The sequence below is a fragment of the Mobula birostris genome, chromosome 3 (assembly GCF_030028105.1).
Source record: "Mobula birostris isolate sMobBir1 chromosome 3, sMobBir1.hap1, whole genome shotgun sequence".
In the NCBI taxonomy this organism is placed as follows: domain Eukaryota; kingdom Metazoa; phylum Chordata; class Chondrichthyes; order Myliobatiformes; family Myliobatidae; genus Mobula; species Mobula birostris.
Genome location: NC_092372.1, coordinates 111521644 through 111543655, shown reverse-complemented (window position 1 = coordinate 111543655; position 22012 = coordinate 111521644). Strand labels below are relative to the sequence as shown.

Below are 22012 nucleotides of genomic sequence, written 5' to 3'. Positions count from 1 at the left end.
CCCTGGACTGGTTCTGAACCAAGCACACATGTGTTGTTGTTTCACTCTTTAGTTTGTCTTCGTACAGTTTGATGAGCTCTGCCAGTGTGCCGTTGTCTTCACAAGTCTTGTATTGTAGTGAATTCCATCTGCTGGTTGGTCCTGAACTTGTTCCCATTGCTGCCACTCAACATCGATCAACTCTTGCTGTGGGGTGGCAAGTGTGTGCTTGTGGAGACACCAGGTGCAGGAGTGCAGAAGACTTGCCTCATTTGTCTGAGAACAACACTATCCTCCACTTTGCTAGACTTGACAATACCATATACTCTTTGACCTCAAACATCAGCTTTGCATTTTCATGGTATTGGCCTTAGCATGTCTTTGGATCTGATGGTTTTGGTGCTGTGACGTAGAATGGACGTAAAGCACAGAAGGATGAATAACTGAGTTTTTTAGTTGGTTCCTTTTTGATGAATTCCCCGTGGAGGTTGAATATTGTGTCAGTCAGAATCATTCTCTGGATTGTTTATTTTCTTCCGTGTTATCGTGTCCTGTTTGTCAGTCGTCATTCGTGTAGCATTATGGTAGAAATCCTGAACCATCTGGGTTATTGTTTGAATGTAAGTGGATTTTTTGTCAGTAGCCCTTCTCTTTTGCAGTGTGTTGTATGTCAGCCCGAACTGCTTTGTCTGGTCTATTAGGCGATATTTCTTTAGAACCCTACCTGACAGAGTCAAGTTTTTTGATTTTTGAGCAGACTGTAAATTATTTTTGTTTTGATTAAATTCTTGAATGAGACAGTTGTGGAAGAATAGGGTTTTCTTGATGGAGGGGTTTTTGAGTTTGCTTCCCTGCAGCATCTGCTCTGTTTTTTTCCTTGGTGATTCTTTTCGTTTTTTTATTTCTAGTTTGCTCTCGTCACCAACGATTTTTCAGTTTGTTCCCATCGTTTATTATCTCTTGAAGTTTATTTTTCAAAGCTTTCATCTCTCTCAAGTATCTTGCTCTTGTTTTCTTTCTTTCCCTTTCCCCTGCAATATGGTTGGCTGGTGGTGCAATGACATCAGCACCGGACTCCAAACAGAGGTTCCCAGGTTTGAATCCAGTCGGGCTTTCCATCCGTGCTGGGTTGAGTGTTGAGCTCACAACTCGACCTCGTAAAAATAAAGAAAAATACTGTACTGCGAAATGTCTATGTGAGGAGTGCTGCATCACATAGTCTCTCGTTCCGTGCCTTGTAAGGCATGAAAATGTCCGATGCTGGCCTCTCAGGCCTGAGTCGACATCATGATCATCACTCCCTGCTGTAGACTGCCTATTGAGAGCTGGCTCCCGTATAGTCTGATCCAATAGACTATCTAGGGGAGTTTCTGGGCGTTCTGGGTCCTTTCTGTTACGCTCTCATGACTCTTGCTGTCTACGTTTCCACGCCTTTCTTTTACTCCCCTTTTCCCTTTCATTCAAATCACTGATAGTTTTTATCTTCCCATCTTCTACTCTATTCTTCCATCTTTGCTTTTCCTATCTCAGGTATTCCTCGTTTAACTCTGGCTCACTATATATTTTCTCTCTCCGCTTTTTTTGGTGTTCCCTGTTTCTTCTCCTTTGTTCCTCCACTGATAGCTGCTGCCTAGCCATAACTTCCTAAAATACATAAAGGGAAGGTCAGAATTTAATGGAATTACTATGAAATTGTGCAAAATTGCTATGAATTTAGTTATGTTTAATTTGGTGAGATTTTATAAAATGATTATGAAATGATGCAACTCAATTCTTTTATTGTTTTAGTCATTGGGGATACATATAGTAAGGAAATATTGTAGGCCTGTGTGTGGAAGAAATAAAGGGGAAATTATGTATATTATAAATAAAGAGGTTAATAAAACATTACAAGCCATATTGCTATTTGTTGTGATGATAAATTATATTCAAGCCTCCATTGAGAATGATTTGGATGTTTTTGCCAACACCGTCAGACAGAAAACCTGACGGTGTTGACAAAAACCCACTTTCTTACATCACATGCATGAGTTGTATATAGGAGCCATCTTGTTTTCCCTCTGTTGCTAGCTGCCTCTGGCCTCTACTTAAAATGCACAACTTTATGTCATAATTTAAAATAATTCTTTCTATACAAAAGATAGTGTTGACACATCATGATTGTGACATATTTTACATGAATAAATATGTAAAATTATTGAAAAGATAGCAAACTTACAGGAGCTTGTTTGACCTTGTCGCATTTAGCAGATGTGGATGGTTGTAAGGGGATCCTCAGGAATATAGTTGACCACGTAGTTGCCTGATTTTATTGCTTTTTTATAAATATCTGATGGTGTTGAAAAATACTTGGGACACATTTTGAGCAACCACAAAATAAAAGTAAATATTGTTGAAAATTCACTGCTTTTAGTTTTAAAGAAGTTTTACTCTCTATTCTTTTATCTGGCATATATATTATACATTTTTAAATAATTTTTTCACACTTTTTTTATCAAATTGAAATGATAGTCTCTTGTCTGAGGACAACTGATTTTGTGGGTACTGGGCTATCATATAATCATATAATTTATAAGATTAAAAACAAACATATAAAAAAATGCTGCATTTGTGCAAAAGACCCTCAGGTGATCAACCCTGATTATTTTAAAAAAGAAAATGTTTTTCATTTTCAACGGAATTAGCACCTTTCTTTGTGGGACTTGTTTTCACCAAAGTCTCAAGAATCAGTGATACAATACATCAAGGGAAAAATAATACCATGGCATTGCCTCTCATAGCTAGCCATTGAAGCCATGTACAAAGGGGGTGACTATGCTGGCATGACACCCAACCAAGCTAATTACCCAGAGGTCCATGCTTACCACACAGCTGTCACAGGCCTGTGGTTGGCTGATATTAAGTTCAGGGAAGTTCAGATGATGTTCGATGAAGGTAGGGTTTCTCTCCTGTGAAATGTCTCAACCAGTCGCCCTTGCCGAATAGTGCCTGCAAACTGGAGGCATGTTGTTTTTAACTCCATTCATGGTCTTTTGCATTTGGGCCAGAAGGCCTCACAGAAACTGGTTGCACTAAAGTTTGTATGGCACAGCCTCATAAAGAACATGCATGATTGGAATACAGCCTCTGTTGAGTGCCAGCAGACGAAAATTAGCCATCTTGTTTGGGCACCATTGGCACCTTTTGAGATCGCTGAGCGACAGGTTGAGCATGTCGACATGGACCTGGTTGGTCCTCTTCTCCCCCTCCCACCCCATGGTTTCACTCACCTCCTTACCAGGTGGCCAGAGGTTATCAAAGATGGCCACAGATGTGCCTTGGCATCAATACCTGGGTTGATTGGTTTGGCACCCCCACTTCATAATTCCTCTGACTACAGTCCCCAATTCACATCAGACCTCTGGGCTGCGATGGCCCAAAACCTCAGTGTTAGCTACATCACACCATGGTGAATCCCCGCAGTTCAACAGCCTATGTGTGCAGTTTCACCATTCCTTAAAGCCTGCTCTGAGGGCTTCCCTGATGGATGAGTGTTGGCATGATTGTCTCCTGTGAGTCCTGCTGGGGCTCAGAATGTCTCCAAGAGAGGATTTACAGTTGTCCGAGGCTGAATTGGTATATGGGCAGCCATTTCAAATGCCAGCTGATTTTATTCCTGATGCCATGACTGCTTGGTCAGCCTTTCAACAGTGTTTCTCCCTCCTCAGTAAACTCAATTCCTTCAAAGGTTAATCTTATTATCAAAGTATGTATGCAGAATTACAACTCTGAGTTTTATCTTCTCCAGATAGCCATAAAATACAGAAAACCATAGAAGTAGTTGAAAGATTGCCCCCTGCATGAAAAGAAAAGGAAGCAAAATCTTGGAAACCCCAAACCTCCCTCGCACATAAACCAACAGATCTCGCAAATTCCCAGCCCGCTAATCGGCAACAAGAAAGAATGGGCAAGAAGACAAAAAACAGAGAACTGCCTTCCATCATGGTACACAGCACTCTTGGGCCCCTCTTGACCTACATTCCGCTGCGTTCATTTTCGCCTGCCATGATGCACATCAACATCTTCTTAGGCCCCCTTACAATGGCCTGTTCTGCATTTTGGAATGGAGAGAAAAGACTTTTATCAGAGATAAGAGGGGTAAAGCTGAATATATTTTGATAGATCACCTTAAACCGACCCACCATGATTTGGAGAATTCTAGTACCATGCCGCTGGCATCACGGCATGATCAGGAGCGTGTCAACACTCCTCTGGATGAGCCGGAGGCTCCTGCTGTTACTTCATCCATGCAGTACAAGAGCACGTCCAAGCTCCAGACAGGCTCACAATGCCAGTTTTCGTGAATTCTTGGGGTGGGGGGTGGGGGTGTGCTGTGTAGGGTAAAGTAATGGCTGGAAATATATGTGTAATTCACAACCACCGATATTGAGTTGAGGTTCACTTTAAAGAGGCTCGTCTGATGTGATGACATAATGACATGAAACTCTTTACAATGCTTTATATTCTGTGTTTGGTTAACAATAAAGGAGTCGTTATGGTTTTCTTAAACTTAACACGCCTCCGCCATTTTATTTACAAAAACCTACAATGGAATGGCAGAGCAGACATCAGTGGGCTGAATGATTTAGTTCTTCTCCTATGTCTTATTGTCTTATACAGGAATAACTTTAGGTGCACCAAACTCCACCAGTGATACCCACGGCAAAGGTGGTTTATACAGAGATGTTCAGATGTTTGGACTTGGCTGCGTTTGTTGACAGATCTAACTTTGATTTTCGAAAGTGTTAGAAGAAATATTGTCTCATCTTTAACATTTAAAACATTGAAAAGAAAGCTAATGATGTAACTGTGGCATTCTGTGGCCATATGTATCAAAATATTATTTTTCTTCACTTGCAAAAACATGTGGTTGTAAGCCACAAAGAGGTATTTCTTTAGCTGGCAAAGTGGAGGTAGTGTTACTGGGGGAGAGCATTTAGAAAATTTTGATCGTAACCCCATGGAAAAATATAGGAATGGACTTGGAATAAGAGCATTAAATTTGAGGGCTGATTTGTTTAAAATAAGATAGGGCTCAACAAAGGGAGACTGGAAGCATCTATTTGTAGGTCAGTCTACAAATAGACTTCAAAGGAGAAATGAGGCCACCAAGTTCCTGTGAGTGAAAACCAAGCATAACATTTGCAGAAGCCCTGGATGTTGAGGGATAGTAAGGATAGAAAGAGAAAAATAGAAGCATATGCAGGAATATAGAACTAAATTTGTTGGGGGGGGGGTCCCATCAAGGGTATAAAAAAGTATTGGGAGGCAGTTAAAAATGAAGTTTGGAAAGTAAATATAATTGGCGGACAGAATTAAGGTAAATCGAAAGGCATGTTGTTAATATACTACGGACAAAAAAATAAGCAGAGAACAGTAGGATCCAATTTGGACAATATGGGCAATCTGTGCATGTGGCTAGAAGGTGTAGGTGAGGTCTGAATTGAATACATGTCATTAGAAGTGAACTTTGTGGTTGGAGGATTCAGCAAAGGGGAAGATGAAATTCCAGTGGAGCAGGGAAATTCTTGGCAATTACAGACCTGTGAGCTTAACATCAATAATGGCAAGTTCTAAAGGGCAGGATTACTTGGAATGACAAGGACTAATCCAAGACGGCGAGAATAATGTGGTCAAGGGCAGATCTTGTCTGACCAGTTTAATTTTTTTTGAGGTATCAAAGTATATGAATGAGGACAGTGTTTATTTGTGTTTACATGGACTTCTCCTGTCGGGGTATGTCAAAGAGATTATTGACAAGAGGATCCAGGACAAATTTGGATTGTTTCCAAAATTGGCTTGGCCATATGAGGCAGAACATTGTAGATGGTAGAACATTGTTTCATGGTTAGATCATTATGTCTATAGCATTCCACAGTGTTACAATGATTGTGTGTGAATGTAGGAGGAATGATCAATAAGTTTACAGAAGCATGAAGATTGGATGAGTAGTTGATTATTCTTTTATTACTTCTTTTCAATAGACAGTCATTAAAGTTGGGTTACTTCACAGTGGGCATGAGGTTATAATAAGTAGCTTGGTAGATCCATGTAATTTCTGTTCTGTCTCCTATTGTAGGCATTCAGCACAGTTTGTAATGACCACCATCATCATCATAAAACAACTGTTCAGATGTATATTTTAGAACTAGGCAGCAATATTCCCCACTGATTTACAGAAGAAACAAAATTTTAGGGGACTATGGATAACCCTAGGTAATTTCTAAAGTAAGTACGTGTTCAGCACAGCATTGTGGGCTGAAGGGCCTGTATTGTGCTGTAGGTTTTCTATGTTTCTATGAAACTACTTTTGGGTTGACAATTTCTAATCATCTGAGCCACTAAAGCGTCCATTGTACTTCCGACAAACATATTCATCAGCTCAATAAATCTTGAAGCACCAAAAAAGTGGACCCAAATCCTGAAATTATTGATTATAGTCTGGGACGGCATCACAAGCCCATTTACTGTAACTCTAATCCAGGAGTTGGTGAATCACTTGTGTTCTTCATGAAAGAAAACACGAGGAAATGACGTTTTACAAAAACTAATTTTTCAGATCTGGAAAAAATAAGTACTATGTCAAATTTATGTCAGTCTAAATAAATTTTCTAATTTTTCAAGATAGATGAATGACCAACATTTTACTTTGATTTGACATGAAATTTTCACATCATCTGATAAGTAACTATTTCAGTTATTCTGCAACTCTATTTATTATCTTAACCCATAACTTAATATAGCTAAATTTTCATTCAGTTGTATTTAAATGTGGGAGATGAAAGAACAGTATCATGATCACATTGAACTACATATTTTTCAATGTAGAAGAGTTGGAGAGGATTGCTCTAATCATTGAGTATTGAGTGGTCTGTTGATTGTAAAATAAAAATTCTGTAAATTTTAAAAGTATTCAAGAAGGCCATTGTGGTTATCTGAATGTTTCATTGCAATAGAAATGACAAACTGTGAAACAAATATTTAGGATTGAAACCACTGGACCAAATTGACGCAGACATTATGATTTATCACAACCCACACTTTATTCACACTTTATAAGTTATTCCAACTTATTGCCAACTTTCTCACTCCCAAATAAGGGACAAGAGTAGCAGTCAAATATGGGACACTTGTGTTTACCCCAAGAAAGACTACCATGACCATGAAGCCTTGCGCGGGCACCTGTGTGCGCATGCGTGACGTGCGCATACATGACGTGCACATGCTTGTACGTGCTGATTTGTTTCTACAAATCGTTTATCATTTTTGGCAATTCTGTTCAGTGAAACTACACTGTACTGTACATGTAGTTATCATATCGTTCCTGCTTTTACTATATGTTAGTGTTAGGTTTTATGTGTTATTTGGTATGATTTAGTAGATTATCTTTTGGGTCTGGGAACACTCAAGAAGTTTTCCCATGTAAATTAATGGTAATTGCTTCTTTGCTTTACGCCATTTCGGCACAAAAGGTTTCAAAGGAACGCTGTACCTTAGCGGGGGAAGTACGGGACAAGGGCGTATGGGAAAAACCAATTTAGTCCAATATACGGGATGTCCCGGCTAATACGGGACAGTTGGCAACCCTGGGGGGGGGGGGTGGGTGTTAATCACGACTGGAATATAGGTGATAAGTCACTTATAAGTGGCTAATACACTCAATTTCGTCTCTAAAAGGGTTTATCTAACGAATTTAATATTAAAAACACAGCACATATTTTCCTCGCATGAATATAGTGATAAGTCAATTATAAGTCACTTATAAGTCAGTAGCATCATAGCATTTTAAGTAACGTTTGGATATTAAACACACCGCAAATTTTCCTCATATGAACATATAAAATCATTGCAACACACCAATATCGCTGAATCAGTGGGAGCCCTGGGCTTGTTTCCCTGCAACAAGACGGTCCCATCGAGGGGTGATGGGAGACAGCAATACTCGAAGGGGGTTCCTTATGTCCAGTCTATTCTGAAATTTAGTTTTTGTTGCATTTATTGCAGAAAACCCCACTTCACAGCGACATGATGTTGGAAATGGAAGCAACGTTTTCAGTTCTTTTGTGGCTATCTCAGAATATTTAGCCTTGACTTTGATTCAGAATGCCAGCAGAAATGTTATGTCAAACATACTTTTCAGCACGCCGTCATTTGCAAACTTGAGTTGATCTTCTTCCCGCGCTGACATGGATGACGTGTGCATAATGACCTTGCGTGCATTCAAGTTCAACAGAACGTGACAGGGAATGAGGAAAGGTGCAGCTGACTCATATCGCCAAATCATATCGTTTCCTTGTGGCCCGGTAGCACATGCTTTGTGGCCTGGTACCGGTCCGCGGCCTGGTGGTTGGGGACTACTGCTATATAGGACCCTGGTCAGGCCCCACTTGGAGTACTGTGCTCAGTTCTGGTTGCCTCACTGCAGGAAGGATGTGGAAACTATAGAAAGGGTGCAGAGGAGATTTACAAGGATGTTGCCTTGTCATCACATGTAGAAGCGCTTAAATGTAAGTGGTGTAACTCCGTATGTGCAGTTTCTCTGAGTAGAAAAGAGAAATGTAGTAGAGTGGTTCTACACTGCTCAATGTTGATATTGGATTTCTGCAGTATAACAGCAGTTCATTAAGAGATACTCTCACACAGGTTTAAATAAAAGTGATACCAAAGTAAGTATACTCTCTGATTTCTTTCAGGTTGTCATTCCTCTGTAGTGGTAATAAATTTCACAGTAAAAGATAGCAATCTCATAATGACTTTAATTTGATACAACTATAATACAGTTTAGCAGATAAAGATAATACGCATATAAATGTAGATAATGCGATAAATTCAATAATATATGTGTTGGATATTCAACTTAACATTGTAAAATAAATTAAACTGAAGGGATTGAGCTTCGACATTGCAATTGTCACAACATATTGGATTAATGAAATTTAACTTTACCTTTGTAGAAAATTAATGGACTGGTCATGTCACATGAATGCTGTATTTGTAATGTATGGCATAAAGCACTCGATTGACCTGGTAGGATATTATTAATGGAAATGTAGGACAATACTGTGAAATAAGTAGGAATAGTTAAAAAGGAAAATAAAGTGTTCTGCATTTTACTTCATTATTGGAATGAAATACAATGCAGAGAATGAGCAAAAGTAGTTTTTTTTATTTGATGTGACCATGCCGTGTTGTTGCAGGCTGTAGAGATATTGTCATTACCTCATACACAATGTTCGAGCAGTGATTGGAGAAAATGTTGAGTAACAGGATCTGCAGGGTAACTCCCGTGGCGTGCTAATGCAGATTTGGCATGTTGGTGTTCGGTACTCTGCTGCATTGTCACACTTGCTTCATTTGAAGATCAATTTTGTAAAAGCAGCTGGAGGATAAAATGCACATTGTAGCCTGTGCTTAGGGAAACATGCTTCTATGATTACTTTTTTACATATCTTAAGATATTTTATAGATATCCTTAATGATATGCAAAGAAAAATCTGGTGAACTGTGACCACTGCAGTGCAGCAATCCTTTGAGTCTTTTCATTGGTGAACTCTGAGGCACAGTATTTTTAACAGCTTGTTTTTAAACATAATTTGCTACAAAGCCAGATGGGTTTTTTTTTGCTGTTGTAACTGAGTCTGAAATTCAAACTGTTTGCTGATCTAACAACCAAGTACATTTAATATTTAACCAATTATTACTAAATAGATTGTAACTGTAGACATTTCTATTATCCCTCAGCATGGGGGATTCACTGGAACAAAAATACTTTTATTTCTACTTGTATCTCTTTGAAGGAGATATGACTCTGGAGTTGAGTGAGATAGGTGTGTAAATTCGGTTTAGTTATTACAATATGAAGGGAACTCCTCAAGTAAAAAAGATTCATAAATGAATATTCTGTGTTAAGCACATTCTTTATATCTACTCTGACTGTGGTCATTTTAAGGCATGAAGTAAAAGCATAAAATATTGGAAGTACTCAGCAGATCAGGAAAACAAAATGGCTGAAGACTTTTCTGATCTGGGCACAAGCTATGAAGGCATGCTGGAAGCTACAAGGAACCATTTGTTGGGATCATTCTTTGGGTTTGGGAAAAGGATTTCTGGTGAAGAAAAATGATGAGGGAGATTAACCCCTTCTTTACCAATGTTCTTCCAGAAAGCTGGCAAAAAAAGGCAAACAAGTGGGTTAATGAGGAATGCATAAAATTGAGTTGGAAAAGTAAACTTGAAAATGATTACAGTAAAAAACCAAAGTTCAAAGTACAAAGTAAATTTATTATCAAAGTATATATACAATCCTGAGAATTATTTTCCTGCAGGTAGATCCAGCAAATCCATGGAATAGTAGCTATATCAGGGTCAGTGAAAGATCAACCAGAGTGCAGAAGACAACAAACTGTGCAAATGCAAATATAAATAAATAGCAATAAATAACAAGAACATGTGATAACAAGATAAAGAGATGTTAAAGTGAGATCACTGGTTGTGGAAACCTCTCGATGGATGGGCAAGTGAGTGTAGTTATATCCACTTTTGATCAGGAACCTGATGGTTGGGTGTAGTAACTGTTCTTGAACCTGGTGGTATGAACCCAGAGGCTCTTATACCTTCTATCTGATGGCAGCAATGAGAGAAAAGCATGGCCTGGGTAGTGGGGATCGCTGATGTTATTTTCCTACAACAGTGTTTCGTGTAGATGTGCTCAATAGTTGGGAGGGCTTTACCCATGATGTCCTGGGCCAAATCAACAACCTTTTGTAAGATTTTCCATTCAAAGGGTTAGGGACTGAAAGATTATTACCATAAAGAAAGCCTAAAGCTTGGTTCAAAAATTCATAATTGGGAGTGGGATGAAGAGCTATTGATGAGGCAAAGATGATATTCCAGCTATTTCGTGGAAACAATAGGTTTGTAGATTGCAACACACAAACATAATGCATCTGGCAATGTCTATGGAGGTAAATGCACAGTAAACATATGGGGTTGAGACCTTTCATCTGGACTAATGAAGGGTCTCAACTCGAAATGTTGACTGTTCATTTCCCTCTATAGGTGCTGCCTGACTGCTGAATTCGTGCAGTGTTTTTTGTTGCTGTCAATTCTTCCATCTGCAATTTCTTGTGTCTTCAGGTTTCCACATTAGACTTCACCCATTTTTGGCAACTAGTGTAAATAGTTGCTGTTTTTGTCCTAACATCCAATCTGGAATTAGTAAATCCATGATATTTTTACCTTATTGATTAGTTTACATATTTTTCTTCTTGTGAAGTGCTTCCTGCACATCTCCTGTAGACAGCTTTCTGTGGAGCTTACAAATTCTGTGTTATTCCCACTATGAGCACTGTTTCTATGACAACCACATCAACTACATAAAAACTGCCAGTGATGAGAAGGATACTTGTCTTTGTTGTGTTCACCACCTAACCTTACTCCACTACTGCAGTCATGTCAGGTATCCCTTCCATGACTCAAAGCCACAGATCATATTGCAGGAAGAAATGCCAAGGTGCTGTAGGGTCTGAGATGTGTTGAACTGATTTACTATGCAAGTAGTTCAGGAATCAGTCAGGCAAGCATATTAGGAAGTAAAAAACATTGATATCCCAATGGAACATTTTGATTCTTTTATGATTGGTAACTTTGTGTGGAATTTGATTCTTGCTTGTCAGTGTCTAAAAACACGGTTGGTGAATTGCACGTATTTGCACCAATTTTAGTCATTAATGAGGAAATAAACATTGCGCGTGTTGATGGTGTAATAACACTTGCAAAAGGCTCTGAAATCAGTTTCGTGGTGCATGTGCCTTTATGTGTCTTTCTGACAATGCCAATCCATAGGCACCTGTTGGAAACTGTATTAGTTTGCAACCACAATGGTTTTCCTTCAACTCCCCTGCTACTTGTCTTTATCAATCTCCATTGTATCTTCCCTGATTAATACATTTTCCTGACTGGAGCTTCTAGTTTTGTTTTGTTTGTAGTCAAATATTACATTAGTAAGGTTGATTGGGCTTATAACCGTATCAAAGTAATTTCTTGTGCCTTCACTCCCACTAACTTAGAAACACAGAAAACCTACAGCACAATACAGGCCCTTCTGCCCACAAAGCTGCGCTGAACATGTCCTTACCTTAGAAATTACCTAGGGTTACCCAAACCCTCTATTTTTCGAAGCTCCATGTACCCATCCAGGAGTCTCTTAAAAGATTCTTTCGTATCCATCTCCACCACTGTCGCTGGCAGCGCATTCCACGCACTCACCACTCTGTGCGTTAAAAAGAATACTTACCTCTGACATCTCCTCTGTACTTACTTCCAAGAACCTTAAAACTGTGTCCTCTCATGTTAGCTATTTCAGCCCTGAGAAAAAGCCTCTGACTATCCACACGATCAATGCCTCTCATCATCTTTACACCTCTATCAGGTCAGATATCAACTTCTCCCAACCAAGCGTTAGTACTTACCTTCAATGCCCAGAGGATCAGTGATCCCTAGATCTTCATTTGTTATTCTTCCACCCTACAATATAATTCCGTTATTAAACATATTTTTCCTTCCCATCTTTTGTGGCTCCTGTTCCAGAGTTATTATTTCTTTTTCATCTCCTTTTTCATTGTTCTATTACCCCAGAATCTACCATTCACACATTTAACTAAAGCTGATGCAATACAAGGTCCTAAACAAGAGGGACCTGGGTGCTCATGTTCAAACGTTCCTGAAGATGGCACAAGAATACAAGGCATTTGGGATGCATTAGCCAGGGGGTAGAATACTAGAGAATTGATGTTATAGTATAACTGAATCTGCAAGATTTTGATTAGGTACATAAAGGCATGCAATTCAGAAGTCTAATCATGGATTAATGATGTAGAGATTGCGTTCTATAGCATTGGCATATAAGGTACGGAGAGATTAGAGTAAATCTTGAAAACACGGGAAGTAAGTTTCACCGTGAATAACAGAAGTTGAGTTCAGTTGTTGACGCTCCAGATGTAGATTTTCATTTTAAGTGTTATTTTTCTTGTGTATTTTCAACAGACCCTTATTCTTGCAAACACCTTTTATATACGGGAACCCACTACTAATGATTTCTGTATCACTTTTATGCTGGTTTGCATAGATGCATCATAGATTTATAGAAAAAGTACTACTAGGATTCGATTTTTCTGGTTAACTACACAACAATCAATCATAGTTGAAGTATTCATCATAGTACTTTTTCTGTTGGCATCCTGTACAGTTATCTCTCAGTTAATGCCCATCTGCAATACAGAACACATATTTTGATAAGCTGTACTGAATAACTCTGCATAGACTGATCCAAAACATTATTTTGTGAATGGAGTATCCCATTGATCATTTTAGGAAAGGAATTAGTCCCCAGAAATCAGCTCCAATCCAGTCATGTTTTGGACTTGCATTGAGACTCCTGGCATTTATATGTAGTGGTTCTCATCTGTAGTGAGTATGGGTTACTGGATCAGTATATCACTAACCATTGCTATTCCTGTTTTTCAGTCTGACAGTAATGCAAGCTTCCTTCGTGCTGCTAGAGCAGGAAATCTTGATAAGGTACTTGAGTACCTCAAAGGAGGCATAGATATCAACACATCAAATCAGGTATGCACAATTTATGGCATTATAGAATGATTTCTTATATTTTCCCTGCCTTTGGTAAAATGAAAAGGAAGTTCTGTGATTGCAATGAGGAAGGAAAGCTGTAAAACAAAAATATAGCAGGAAAATATTGCTGTAAATCAAAACTAACTACAGATTGAAATCTGAAATAACAACAGAAAACATTAGAAACATACAGCACATTAAGTGACATTTGTGTGAAGAGAATCAAAATTAATGTTTCAGTTCAAGGATCTGAAGAAGAGCCTAAATTGTGAATTCTGTGCCCCTGTCCACAGGTGCTACTTGAGCCACTGTATGTTCTTGCTTTTATTACAGGAAAATGTAAATGGTTATCTGAATTAGATATACAAATTGCCTTCAGAACTTAATCCAGGGAAATGAAACGAAAGGCAGGTCATGCCTTACGAGCTTGATTGAATTTTTTGAGGATGTGACTAAACACATTGATGAAGGTGGAGCAGTAGATGTAGTGTATATGGATTTCAGCAAGGCATTTGACAAGGTACCCTGTGCAAGGCTTATTGAGAAAGTAAGGAGGCATGGGATCCAAGGGGACATTGCTTTGTGAATCTAGAACTGGCTTGCCCACAGAGGGCAAAGAGTGGTTGTAGACAGGTCATATTCTGCATGGAGGTCGGTGACCAGTGATGTGCCTCAGGGAACTGTCCTGGGACCCCTACTCTTCGTGATTTTTATGAACAATCTGGATGAAGAAGTGGAGGGATGGGTTAGTAAGTTTGCTGATGACACAAAGGTTGGGGGTGTTGTGGATAGTATGGAGGACTGTCAGAGGTTACAGCAGAACATCAATAGAATGCAAAACTGGGATGAGAAGTGGCAGATGGAGTTCAAGCCAGTTAAGTGTGAGGTGGTTCATTTTGGTAGGTCAAATATGATGGCAGAATATAGTATTAATGGTAAGACTCCTGGCAGTGTGGAGGATCAGAGGGATCTTGGAGTCTGAGTCCATAGGGCACTCAAAGCTGCTGTGCAGGTTGACTCTTGTGGTTTAGAAGGCATACGGTGCATTGGCCTCCATCAATCGTGGGACTGAGTTTAAAAGCTGAGAGGTAATGTTACAGCTATAGAGGACCCTGGTCAGACCCCACTTACCCTGACAATACACACAAAAAATGCTGGTGAAAGCAGCAGGCCAGGCAGCATCTATAGGAAGAGACTCTGTCCCTCTCACTTTAATTACTTGCCCATCCTCTGAGCCTCCCCGCCCCTTTCTTTCTCCCTAGGCCTTCCGTCCCATGATCCTCTCCCTTCTCCAGCCTCGTATCCCTTTTGCCAATCAACTTTCCAGCTCTTAGCTCCATCCCTCCCCCTCCCCCTTTAGGCTCTCCCCCTCTCCCTCCCACTTTCAAAGCTCTTACTATCTCTTCTTTCAGTTAGTCCTGACGAAGGGTCTCCGCCCGAACCATCTTCCTAGAGATGCTGCCTGGCCTGCTGCGTTCACCAGCAACTTTGATGTGTGTTGCTTGAATTTCTAGCATCTGCAGATTTCCTCGTGTTTGCCCCCTTATCCTGAAATGCTTTTTCTTCGCAAAAATCCATGAAAACAGAGAAATGCCCCAAAGAATGAATGACAGTTAAACGTGAGAACCCCAAAGTCCCCCCCCCAGCTCCCCCCTGCACATAAGCGGCAATGAGCAACGATCCCCCCCAGCAAAAAAAAGCGCATCAGTTCCAACACCGAGACCAACTGTGTGCTAAGCAATAGTGAAGACACAGACCAAAGTTACCCCATAGGCTTCTCATTTCATCCGACATTTGACAAACCACGGGTTCTCTCTCTCCCTAATAAGGGAGAGGGAGGTGTCCCCCCATTTTCACAGCGATTGGGAGACATAACAACAACCTGGTGGTTTACGATGTTAAAAGTCCGTTTCGTCGCTTTTTCGATGACAGGAAGCCAAATTTACTCCCTTTGTCGATACTTCCCATTTAATAGCGTAAGTAAGTGGATTAATAAGTGAATAAGTGAAATCCAAATCCTTCTTGATGCTTCTCAATGTTATGAACGGAACTGTTCACTTACTGGGAAAGCTCCTGGATTGAATTTAGGAGCCGAGAGGTAATGTTACAGCTATATAGGACCCTGGTCAGACCCCACTTGGAGTACTGTACTCAGTTCTGGTCGCCTCACTATTGGAAGGATGTGGAAACCATAGAAAGGGTGCAGAGGAGATTTACAAGAATGTTGCTTAGATTGGGGAGCATGCCTTATGAAAATAGGTTGAATGAACTCGGCCTCTTCTCCTTGAAGCGATGGAGGATGAGAGGTGACCTGATAGAGGTGTATAAGATGATAAGAGGCATTGATCGTGTGGATAGTCAGAGGCTTTTTCCCAGGGCTGAAATGGTTACTCAGAGAGTGGTGAGTGCGTGGAATAGCCTGCCAGCAATGGTGGTGGAGGCAGATACGATAGGGTCTTTTAAGAGGCTCCTGGATAGGTACATGGAGTTTTGAAAAATAGAGGACTATAGGTAAGCCTAGTAACTTCTAAGGTAGGGACATGTTCGGCACAACTTTGTGGGCCGAAGGGCCTGTAGTGTGCTGTAGGTTTTCTATGTTTCTATTTAACTCTTTCATTTCTTCTACCAAAGTGCATGACCATATATTCCCAACACTGTATTCTTTTTTCTTTCTTTTTAAATCTTTTTATTGAATAAGTATACAAAAAGGTAAGCCATATAGGCACTAATACACTGTTAGAATATAATAAAATTACAGGAGATATTAATACAGAAAAAAAAGTGATACAAACAATGTAATTTAAACATAACATACTAAGGTAACATAATAGTATACTAATTTATATATTTATATATATCAATAGAGAAAAGGAAAAAAAACCCCAAAAAAAAACCCACCGTGCAACTAAACTAAAAGCAAAGCAAAGCAATGGGCTAACTTGGAACCAAGTAGAGTTAAAGAACTTAAAATCACGTCCTCAAACCCGACCTCCATTAAAAACAGTAAAAAAAACAAGAAGGGTATATAAATATGGAGCAAAAAAGAGAAGAAAAAAAAATTACATTAAATGAAAATATTGAATAAAAGATCTCCAGGTCTGTTCAAATTTAAGTGAGGAATCATAAAGATTACTTCTAATTTTCTCCAAATTCAAGCATAATATCGTCTGAGAAAACCAAAAAAGGGTGGTTGGAGCATTAAGCTCTTTCCAATGTTGTAAGATACATCTTTTCGCCATTAAAGTAAGAAATGCAATCATTCTACGGGCTGAAGGAGAAAGATTACTGGAAATTTTAGGTAGTCCAAAGATAGCAGTAATAGGGTGAGGAGAGATATCTATATTCAATACCTTTGAGATAATATTAAAAATGTCTCTCCAAAAAGTTTCCAGAGTAGGACAAGACCAAAACATATGAGTTAGAGAGGCTATTTGCCCTGGACATCTATCACAAAAAGGATTAATATGAGAATAAAAGCGAACTAATTTATCTTTGGACATATGTGCTCTATGAACAACTTTAAATTGAATTAGGGAATGTTTAGCACAGATAGAGGAAGTATTGACTAATTGTAAAATCTGCCCCCAGTCATCCACGGAAATGATAGAACCCAATTCCTGTTCCCAATCTACCCTAATCTTATCAAATGGAACTTTCCTAAGTTTCATAATATAAATCATAGCCGATGCACCTTTCTGACATGGATTAAGGTTAATTATAGTATCTAAAATGTATGTAGGAGGAAGCATTGGAAAGGAAGAAAGTATAATACTTAGGAAATTTCTAACTTGTAGATATCTAAAAAAATGTATTCTTGATAAATTATATTTATTAGGTAATTGTTCAAAAGACATAAGGGAACCATCTAAAAATAAATCCAAAAACCGTGAAATACCTTTAGTCTTCCAAATTTGAAAAGCACGATCCGTAAAAGAGGCAGGAAAAAATATGTTACCTAAAATAGGAATCGCTAGCCCAAATTGGTTAAGATCAAAAAATTTTCTGAATTGAAACCAAATACGTAAGGTATATTAAACTATCGGGTTAGATACCTGTTTGAGGCGTTTCAAATCAAAAGGAAGAGAGGAACCTAAAATAGAGCCAAGTGTATAGCCCTGAACAGATTGTAATTCCAATCCTACCCATTTGGGAATGGATAGTATATCCTGGTCAAGTAACCAAAATTTCATATGTCGAATATTAATTGCCCAATAATAGAATCTAAAGTTAGATAATGCTAAACCTCCATCTCTCTTAGCTTTCTGTAAATGTATTTTACCCAGTCTCAGGTTTTTATTTTGCCAAATAAATGAAGAAATTTTTGAGTCAACTTTATCAAAAAAAGATTTTGGAACAAAAATCGGTAATGCCTGAAATATATATAAAAATTTTGGCAGAAAAAACATCTTAACTGCATTAATACGACCAATCAAAGTTAAATATAAAGGAAACCATTTAGATGAAAGTTGAATAATATGGTCAATTAAGGGTAAAAAGTTAATCTTAAATAAATCTTTGTGTTTACAAGTAATCTTAATCCCAACAAATGAAAAATAATTATTAATCAATTTAAATGGAAAGTTATGATATAAGGGAAGTTGTTTATTAATCGGGAAAAGTTCACTCTTACTAAGATTTAATTTATAACCTGAAAAAAGACTAAATTGTGCTAATAACTCTAAAACAACAGGGATGGATTTTTGAGGATTAGAAATGTGTAAAAGTAAATCATCAGCATAGAGTGATATTTTATGGGACTTTAAGCCCCGAGTTAACCCAATAATATTTGGAGATTCTCGAATGGCAATTGCAAGAGGTTCTAATGCAATATCAAATAATAAAGGACTAAGAGGACAACCTTGTCGAGTACCTCGAAAAAGAGGGAAAAAAGGTGAGCTTAAAGAGTTAGTACGGACCGAGGCCACAGGAGAATGATATAACAATTTGATCCAGGATATAAATTTCGAGCTAAAATTAAACATTTCAAGCACCTTAAATAAGTAAGGCCATTCTACTCTATCAAAAGCTTTCTCAGCATCTAAAGAGATAACACACTCAGGAACATTTTGTGAGGGGGTATAAACAATATTTAACAGTGTGCGAATGTTATAAAAAGAGTAATGACCTTTAATAAAACCCATTTGGTCTTCCGAAATAATAAAAGGAAGTACTTTTTCTAATCTGTTTGCTAATAACTTAGAAAAAATTTTAGAATCAACATTTAATAAAGATATTGGTCAATAAGATGCACATTGAGCAGGATCTTTATCCTTCTTTAATATTAGAGAGATTGATGCTCTATTGAAAGATTCGGGAAGTTTACCAAGTTTTAATGAAGCCTCGAAAACCCTACAGAACCAAGGGATTAATGAAGGTGCAAAGCATTTATAAAATTCTGTGGTAAACCCATCAGGACCAGGGGCTTTCCCCAGGTTCATAGAGGAAATAGCATTCTTAATCTCATCAGTGGTAATGGGAGTATCTAGCATAGAAGACATATCCTGTGAAATCTCAGGGAAGTCTAGGTTATCTAAAAAATCAGTCATATATTTAGAGTCTCGAGGAGACGCTGATTGATATAAGGAAGAATAAAAATCAAAGAAGGTTTGATTAATCCCCGCATGATCAAGTATCAGTCGATCATTTTGATTATAAATCTGATTAATTTGAGATTTAGCATAGTTAGACTTCAATTGGTTAGCCAACAGTTTGCCAATTTTGTCACTGTGTACATAAAATTCACTTCTTGTTTTCTTTAATTGGTTTACAATCGAGGACGAAAGTAATAAACTGTGTTCCATTTGAAGTTCAGTTCTTTGTTTATATAACTCCTCAGAGGGAGCTGTAACATATTTCTTATCAATTTCCTTAATCTTGTCCACAATTACCAACTCCTCCTGCTTCAGCTTCTTCCTCAAAGCAGCAGATTACGAGATAATCTGATCACGAATATAAGCTTTAAAAGTATCCCAAAGAATGCTCACAGAAATATCCTCTGTATAGTTGATTGTAAAAAAAAATCAATCTGTTCATTCATAAATTTAACAAAGTCCGAATCCTGAAGCAACAGCGAATTAAAACACCATTGTCTATTATTTTGTGTATTGGCCTGAATTTTAATAGAAAGCTTAAGTGGAGCATGATCCGAAATGGTTATAGAGTCATAATCACATTTAATCACTGAAGAAATAAGACGAGAGTCAATAAAAAAATAATCAATTCTTGAATAGGAATGGTGAACATGTGAAAAAAAAGAAAAATCTTTTTCCTGAGGATGCAAAAAACGCCAAATGTCCGTCGACCCAGAATCAGAGAGGAATGAATTAATCAAAGTTGCAGATTTATTAGGTAATGTCCGTAGAGGAGCCGAACGGTCCAAAGCTGGAGATAAACAGGTATTAAGATCTCCGCCCCAGATCAATGAAAACTCATTCAAATTCGGGAACTGATTGAATAATGATTTATAAAATTCCGGATAGTCTATATTGGGAGCATAAACATTAACCAAAACTACCTTTTTATTAAATAGTAGACCACTAACCAGTAGAAATCTACCATTCGGATCAGAGATGATATCATGTTGTATAAAAGTAACTGAGGAGTCTATAAAAATAGAGACGCCTCGAATCTTAGCGTTAGAGTTCGAATGAAAGTGTTTCCCTTCCAGAATTTAAAAAACGTAGACTGTCCCCCCTCCTCACATGGGTCTCTTGTAAAAATAGAGGTTGTGCTTTAAGTCTCCGGAACACTTTAAAAACTTTTTTCCTTTTAATAGGATGGTTAAGACCATTAGTATTCCAGGAGACAAAATTAATAGTAGACTCCATAACCCCTAAAGTCAACCCGCAAAAAGGAGGATTGACGATAGGCTCGACCCACGAACCCGGAAAGGGAACAGAACAAATAAGAGATACCGGGAAGGAGAACGCAACCAATACTTCAATAGTGTAAATAGCCCAAGAAGAAAGAAACTAAAATGTGAAGCCTCTCCCACCACCCCCCACCCCATGACCCCAAGGCTAAATCTAAAACAGACCAGCCAGAAAGAAGCAAGCACTAAAACTACCCCCATGACTTCCGATAGACGCTCCCTAAAAAAAAGTGTAAATATAAAAAAGATCAGCTAGTTATAAAACAGTAAAAGAATAAAAGAAGTAAATCAATTAAAACAAACACTTAATATAACAAAGAAAAAGCCAGAAAATATAAAAAAAACCGCAACAAACCCCAGACCCTATGAATAAACAAAAAAAAGAAATGAAAATATTAACATAAACTAGCTATGAAAACCTACAAAAAAAAGTAGATTTAAAAACTACAAAATTTAAGGCCTCAAAGGAAATACGTGGAATGACGTTGAGGGAATAACCACCCAGAATCCCCTCGGGAAAAGAAAGGAATGACGCAGATAGAAAGAAAGTTTAGCAGCCATATTAATTAATCAAAAATAAACTTTTCTGCCCATATAAGGCAAAAAAAAATTAAGGCCGACAGGTTCACAACCTCCGATCAAACGGAGATAGTTAAAAATTACGATTAAGATGTTGAAGGTGAAAATTGATCCAGATACCTCTGGGCATCCGATGGAGATTCAAAAAAACGGAGGGCTCCATCCAACGTACGGATCCTTAGACGTGCTGGGTAAAGCAGCGCTGGTTTTAAATCCATCTTGTAGAGTTCCGACATCACAGATCTGTAATGACCCCGTTGATCTCGAATTGGTTTACTGAAATCCTCCACAAACCGGAAATTAAGATCCGAAAAATCAATGTAACCTTTAGATCGAACGAATCAAAACAGTTTCTCCTTGTCTTGAAAGTAATGAAAACGTAAGATGACATGTCGAGGTTTATCTGACTTAGACGAGTATGATGGAACTCTGTGAGCCTGATCCAATAATGGTGGTTGGTCAGGAAATACAGTAGGAAATGCATCTTTTAAAAGTTGAGAAAAAAACCTCATAGGGTTGTCAGATTCCACAGCTTCATCACACCAATCATTCGAAGATTCTGCCGTCGCATTCTGGATTCTAAATCAGAGTTTTTAAAGGTCAGAAAGTCAAGTTTTTTCTTCATTATGACACGAAGCTGGGTGGCAGTGTTAGCTGTGAGGAGGATGCTAAGAGGATGCAGGGTGACTTGGATAGGTTGGGTGAGTGGGCAAGTTCATGACAGATGCAATTTAATGTGGATAAATGTGAAGTTATCCACTTTGGTGGCAAAAATAGGAAAACAGATTATTATCTGAATGGTAGCCGATTAGGAAAAGGGGAGGTGCAACGAGACCTGGGTGTCATTATACACCAATCATTGAAAGTGGGCATGCAGGTACAGCAGGCAGTGAAAAAGGCAAATGGTATGCTGGC

At 38.4% G+C, this 22012-nt stretch overlaps 1 protein-coding gene across 4 annotated transcripts in view; it reads left to right on the top strand.

Moving 5' to 3' along the window:
* The window catches only part of ank2b (ankyrin 2b, neuronal), an 859694-nt gene that overhangs the window by 371641 nt on the left and 466041 nt on the right, over positions 1-22012 (top strand). For all 4 annotated transcript variants that reach the window (XM_072253201.1, XM_072253200.1, XM_072253199.1 and 1 more), the window contains exon 3: positions 13543-13644. In XM_072253201.1, coding sequence (XP_072109302.1) covers positions 13543-13644 — 102 coding nt within the window. The remainder of the gene's footprint in view (positions 1-13542; positions 13645-22012) is intronic.